The sequence below is a fragment of the Pygoscelis adeliae genome, unplaced genomic scaffold (genome assembly GCF_000699105.1).
Source record: "Pygoscelis adeliae isolate BGI_AS28 unplaced genomic scaffold, ASM69910v1 Scaffold6, whole genome shotgun sequence".
In the NCBI taxonomy this organism is placed as follows: Eukaryota; Metazoa; Chordata; class Aves; order Sphenisciformes; family Spheniscidae; genus Pygoscelis; species Pygoscelis adeliae.
The window spans coordinates 5,754,981-5,761,793 of record NW_008825075.1 but is presented as its reverse complement, the minus strand read 5'-3'; the positions used below and the strand labels follow the sequence as shown (position 1 = coordinate 5,761,793).

Below are 6,813 nucleotides of genomic sequence, written 5' to 3'. Positions count from 1 at the left end.
TCCCAGAAGGAAAAAGGAAAAAAAAAAAAAAAAAAAAAAAGACAGATACAGAGGATACAGAGGAATGGGACAAACCACCTGAAAGCTATGATGTAAAAATCCCTTTTGAAATACGCAGGCTCATTCATATACATATGGAGGACACCTGGAGAGCAGCAATTTAAGAGAAGCCTAAGGAGCAGAGTGGACAGAATGAAACACATGTTTTAGAAGGGAAAAAAGGCCTGTGTGGTTTTAGGCAACATATTTAGGACCAGGGATCCAGAGGAAAGGCTCTCAGGACTATGCGGTCAGACATTAAATTGTAAGCTGTAGACAGCAGAGGGTTTTTTGTCTTGTTTTGGTTTTTTATCTTTTTTTTCTTGAAGCTGCACCTTGCTCTCAGGGAACCCAGCCATGGCCCAGTTATAGCCGTGAGGGAAGCACTTAAAATGACACAACTAACCAAGAATAATGAGACACAGAGAAATACTAGAAGTTCAAATGGAAGAAATACAAATGGTAGCAAGGTTGCCAAACATTCATTAATGGAGGAAATAAAGTGCCCGTAGCATGGGATTTGCAAACAGCCTGCCAGTCTAGAAGGGTCCAAATAACCTAAAGAGAGAGGAATAATTTTTAAGCTGTATAATTAGAAAAAGCAAAGTGAGATTCTGTAGATTTAAAACACCAGAGGAAATCCAATGTACGCCATTCACAAGGCTCAGCAAGAGCTGACTGTAGAAAATGGTCTTTCTGAAAACAGGGGAAGACCAGCAATGATCCCAACTGTAAAACACGCTGACCATTAGCCACCTGGCATTGCACGAAGCTACAAAAAGAGCACGCTCTATTTGCAAACAACCGCAGAGCCAAACCTCACTCAGGTCTTTCCCCTTGAGAGGAAAGGGCTGCCCTTTTGGGGCAGCTGACCTGGGATTGGGGTTTGGTTCCCGGCTCTGTCATGAGCTGCATGTGAACCTCCAAGCGAGGCATGTAGCTGGTCTGGGCCTCAGCCTTCCACTCATGGACCTGGGGTCACAACACCGTCCCACCTCCCGGGGCTGCTCAGGGGTTGCCTACATGCGGGATGGCAGGGTGGTCAGAGTGTGAGGGGGACTGCATCCCTCCGGGGGAGGCTGAAAAGCTGTAGCTGGGCTGCAAAGACCATACGTGCTTGTCCCACATCTGAGGGACAAGGGTGCTCGCGCTCTCTTGAATAAATCTGTTCGGTAGGGTGGAGTCTGCCTTATTTTTACTCTACATGCAAATTATATCCCTCAACAACCTCACTGCAAATATTTTCTGGTTTCTCACACCCTGCCCTGGGCAGGAGCAGGCTGTTTTCCCTGCAGATCTTCTGGCTTCCTTTGGAGTTTTGGGTTTGGGCTATTTTGATTTTAAAGAAGCGAGAGAAGCTTGTGAGACAGGGCGAGTTGCAGGGAAAAAACAAAAACCAAACAACCAGAGGGAAAAAAAGGCAGGTGAAGCTGTTCTGCTAAACCCCGCTCTCCCCGTGCCGGCGGCGCAAGATGCCATGGGCTCCAACTTCGCCACCTCCTCCAGGCGACAGGCGAAGAAACAAACCTCCCCGGGTGAGATGCAACACCCACCTTCCCCCTCCTCCGGCTCAGCCCTGGCAGTGCAGTCTTACCTGTTTGCCAGCAGCAGCGAGGCAAAGGAGAAGGAGCCAGCAGCCTGACGGGACGGGCATGTCTGGGTGTCCGTCTCTGCCTCCTCCTGTGGCTCCTTTTCCTGCCACCGAAGAGAAACTAGATCCTTCCAGCCAAGCCCCCGCACCCTGGCAGCAGAGCGAGGCACATTTGAGCTAGCTACTTCTCTTTCTTCCTTTCCTTCCTCTCAGCTACACGAGGGGAGAAGAGAGAAGAAGAAGAAGAAGAGAGAAAAAAAAAAAAAAAAAAGGGCCTGGCTGTAGTTCCCACAGCATGAGACTTGTCTTGGAGTTTTTTTTTTTTTTTTTTCCCCTCTTCTTGTCCCTCCCTTTCCTTTCTCCTCCCCCTTTTGCAAGAAGTTTAGTCACCATGCCCACGTCCCTCCTCCTGCCGATGGGGACTGCTTTCCCGGTCCTTCTCAGCCAGGCCATCCATCCACCTGCCTCCCACCCACCCTCTGCGCCCTCCCTTCCCAGCCCTCCTTTCACCTGGCACCTTCCCTCCTTGTGCAGCTGTCCCATAATTGCCTCCTCTGGATATTGCCTTACGCTGTCAGAGGACATCTTAGGCCTCGGCCATGCCTCGGATGGCCTCCCACCTCGCTCTCTGATCTGCCCTGGCAGAACCGCCCTCCTGCCAGCACCTGCCCCCAGCGGTGGGGAAAGCCTCCCGTGCCGCCCCATCCCCTGCCCCATCTCTGCTCCCACAAAACAGCCCTGTGGGTGCCAGCCTTGGTGTTTTGGTGCAGCTCAAGACCTCCCAAGTACTTTGTTTTGGCCGATGGCGGGACCTGGCAGGTGGGATTGCTGCCAGGGGAAAGAAAAGCGGAAGATGTGCTTTGGGAGCTCTCCTAAAACACCCTGTGCCATGCAGGGGGTCAGTCCCTGGCACCTGATTTGGGAAGTGAGTGCCAAGTGGCCTCCCGCCCCCCCAAAACACGGGCATTGCGGACACTGCCAACCCAGCAGCAACAGCCTTGCCCGGCAAAAGAGCGGCTGCAGCTGGTGGCGTGCCGTCCAATTCCAGGCAGAGCTCGTGATGCCCCTTGACTTCTGAAGGGCGCAGGAGTCTTCTGCAGTGGGGCAGGACAGGGCAGTGCCGCACGGCAGCGCCGATTTACGGGGTTCTGAGGAGCCGGCAGAGCTGACCGTGTTGTTACACCACCTTCCCTGCCTCCCTGCGCTGTGAAATAAGCCGGGAGCATGCTTCTGACTTGAGTGAATAAGGAAGTTGTTCTTTCACTTGTGTATTTAGATTTAACCCTTGACCAGGGAAAAAAAAAAGTTATTTATAAGTTGCTTTATGTTTGCAAATAAATAAATAAATTCAAACACAAAAAATGAAGAGTATATAAAACAAAAAATCCTTTACCTGTGCTGCTGAGGTCTGATTTCTGCTCAGAAGAGCGATCCTGAGAACCAGGGAGCACTCGGGCTGGAAACGGCTGCCAGGTTTCTCTCCTGTAGCTAGCATGGAGACCCTGCCTGCATGGCAAAACAAAGCTATGACCTTCACTTCACCTCTACGTAGTTTCCAGGGGCCATAAAGCCAGACATTTTTAATCTTCCTAAAGTTTCTTTCAACACTTAACACCCCCAATGTCCTCTGCAAGCGTTGGGCCCTGCCCGATCTGCACTCAAGCAGGTCTCAGCGCCCACGTTCCCCCACCTGGTCTCCAACATGGCGTGGCTGTTCAGGCACTGGTAGCTCCTACATGGGTTTGATGCTCCACAATGGGATATGGAGCAAAACAACGCTGCACGACGTGCCTGGCTTACGGCCAGTGGCTGGTCCTGCTGCCCGTTCACCTCAAGAAGAGCTAGGGCAAGGGACGTGCCGACAGGTTTTCGCAAGCCATAGAGCTTGCAATTGCAGCATCAGAGCCCTGTTAACCTGCCAGAGGAGTCGGGGTCTCACCACACCTGGGCTGGACAGGCTACAGCTCTAGTACCAAACAGAAATTGAGTTGGGGGTGAGGGGTGGGAGGGATGGCCGCAGCACCCAGCTTGCCCGGTAGGCAAGATGTACAAAGCCGACTTCACTGGGGGCTTTGCAAGGTAAGGCACGAGGCGTGGGTAACGTACGTGCCCGGCTGCCGGCAGCAGTGCTATTCCTATTCCCCGTCGGTCCTGGAGTGAGCCTGGTGAGACAGCGCGGCAGCGCCGGGTGGAGATCCTTCTGCCAGAGCCACGTCCACCCACTGCCGAAAACTCACAGCCCTGTGCCGGCCGGGGTGTTTTAAAATGTTCGTATTTAAGGTACAAGGAAATGTTTCTTTTTAAACAGAACAGTCTGTTAAGTCTCTTCCCCTTTTCACATTTAGCACAGTACCAAGGCTATAGGCTGTGTTTATTTACCAGCTGCTCATTCTAACCACAGATTTACAGGAGCGAACTCACACTGTCATGAGCAGTTAGACACACTATAGGCTCGCTCTGAAGGTGTTGAGTAACGGCTTTGAAGGCATTGAGTAAAGCCAAGCCCTGTTCAGCTCAGAGGAGCTCCAGATAGTTCAGTATTGCACGTTAGCTCGATTACTTTTGCGTTCTCATCCCCGATCCTGCCTGAAGTATTTCTTGTTCAGGCTGAAATTCTCATTTTCTACCCCTACGTGAAAACAGCCTTCTTTTTGAAAGCTCAGACATTTTCTTCAGAGTTGAATTTTATGTTTCTGAGCCCAAACCCGCAGAAGCCACTACTGGGTGCTTTATAGTCTTAATTATGTATTGCAGGAGATCGTTAGAAACTGAAATGTGAATGCTCAAAAATATGAACTAGGGATTGTACAGGAGAAAATGCTGTCAATGCTCTCACGTTTATTGCATATATCATTCTATGTAGCACCAGTAAAAACTAAAAATTTACACCAAAACTGGTTTGTCAGCCTTTCCTTTTATAGAAAAGATTTTTTTTTTTCTATTATAGAACACTAGTTTTTCAGCTACCTTTGCAAAGCACCTATTTTGAATAAAACCAAAATGCTTGAAATCTGAAAGTTTCAAACTTACGGTGGCATTTGGGTGCCTCCTGTTTCTGTTCACCACTGTGGCATGCGAGCCTAAACTGGACTGGCCTTCAGGCTGCTCTTTAGCTAAAGAAGAGAGATGGAAAACCATGTGCAGCCTTAGAAGTGTGACAGAATCAAAATAGTCCCCTGGATAATATCAGGATCCCTTCCTTGGTGAAGCCTGCCATGGAAAACAAACCGTGAGCACGGCTGACTGCTTAGCAGGTCTGCAGGCAGTACAGATCTCTTCTTACCTCCTTCCTAGAGAGAAAAAAGTGGAAATTACATGCTAAAGTGGAAATTACATACTAAATAATATTTTAAAAGAACTACAGCATTCAATGTAATACCACAAGTCATGTAACTGAAAATGAAACCGCTTCAGCGTCAGTGTAAAAATGCCTCTTTTCCAAGAGCTTGGATAAACAGCGACTAACTCCCAGGCAAGCCCTGAATTTGACTCCCGGCTTTCCAAAACTTTCAACCTGAAAAGCAAAGATAAGGAATGGTTCAGTGGGTGCACCAGTCGACTGGGCATCTGAACAGCACCTGTAGGCTCACGTTCATGTCCCCAGCTATTCCTTCACTGTATCCATGCCGCTGAACTCCCCTGCCCCTTACCTGCACAAGGGCCCCAGCCCCTCGTGATGCCCCATTTCCCCGGGAGTGAGAACTAGGAGGCTGCGTGTTAAAACCTGGGTCTCTGAAACGACACGAAAGAAACCCATGCAGAGAGGCAAAACTGAAAGGCACATGGCTGTACCCCAGGATGCCTTTTCACACGGCGCAGGAAGGCTGTGGAGGTGCTCCCATTCTCCTGCCTCTCACAGCCTGCCGAGGGACAGGGGATGAGATGAAGGGTTTTGTTGGATCTAGATCAACGTTTTTCTTCCACTAGATGTCATAAAGGTTGGTTGGGGTTTCAGACTCTGAACTAAATACAGGCTTTGTAAATATAAGCGCCTGCCTTTCGGCAGGTGAGCGAGAAATCCAAGACGTGCAAAGTTAGAGCTCTAGGAAAGAGTCCCTTAAATCAGGGGGATGCCTTGGGGGGCAGGTGGGTCGCAGTGCAGCTTCTGGAGTACCAGCAACCCGTGCATGGAGTCCATCACGGGGCCAGGGAGAAAGGCTACCTCATCACCCACCACAGGGAGAGGGCCCTACCATATGACTCAATATGTGGAGCTTTCTACACTGGGCTAAAGAGAAAAAAAGGTCGGAAAATATCTGCACACTTTTAGCACAGGGGGCTCTAATTTCATTTGAGGTCTCTAGCTATTAAAATAAATCAATTAAAAAAAAAATCTATTATTTACCAAAACCAAAAAGATTCATACACAAACCATGCCATCAACTTGAAACTGTTTTCTTCCTGTGAAACGCAAGCTTCTGTAGCAGACTATTGCCCGATCTCCTTGAGATTTTCAAACGCACAAATATTTTTCATGACAGAGCAACTATAATGAAGCTCGTCACATTGGTGTGGTTTACACAACACACCTTTTACAATCCCACAAAAACATACCAGTGCTGAATGCCTGTCAAAAACCTGAAGTTTGCAGCATTCAAAAGGAAAAAGCTCACAACCAGCCACCACTAATGTGTCGAATATCTGAAGAACGTGCAAGCAGCACACACTGAACTGATAGGTTATCACCAACCACTGTGGCAGTAACAATGCCTACGTACTTCTGGAAGGAAATACAAAGTTGTGGTGAATTTTTAACTTTGAATATTTGTTCATGCTTACAAGAGAGACCAACCTGATGACATCTAAGGCTTAAGTCATTTATTCATCCTTAAGACAAGAGCAATACTGGCACAAACTGGGGAGCTTGCACTGCCCAGGATACACCTCAAGCTCTGTCCTGCCTGGAGATGTCTCTTTAACACTGCCAAACACCCACCAACCCCTCAGCAGGAGGACTGAGACCACAACTCCTTCGAAACACCATAGAACACCCCATTACCAGTTCCACAGAGCCACCCTGTCATTTTATCTAACAGCACACTCAACAATCTTGAACTTCTTTGAAAACTCACCGGAATACTGAGATGACTCATACTTAGATCAATAGAGTGCATTCATCCCTCAGCAAAGGATCAGATCTAAATGAAACTTTATTGCCTATTGAACACTACAGCTGCTTCTTC

At 48.7% G+C, this 6,813-nt stretch overlaps 1 protein-coding gene across 1 annotated transcript in view; it reads right to left on the bottom strand.

Moving 5' to 3' along the window:
- TNFRSF11A (tumor necrosis factor receptor superfamily, member 11a, NFKB activator) overlaps positions 1-5,315 on the bottom strand; it is a 39,127-nt gene extending 33,812 nt beyond the window's left edge. The window contains exons 1-2 of the mRNA XM_009326696.1: positions 5,281-5,315; positions 4,914-4,920 (exon numbers count right to left, since the gene is read on the bottom strand). Coding sequence (XP_009324971.1) covers positions 4,914-4,920; positions 5,281-5,315 — 42 coding nt within the window. The remainder of the gene's footprint in view (positions 1-4,913; positions 4,921-5,280) is intronic.
- Positions 5,316-6,813: the final 1,498 nt, after the last annotated feature.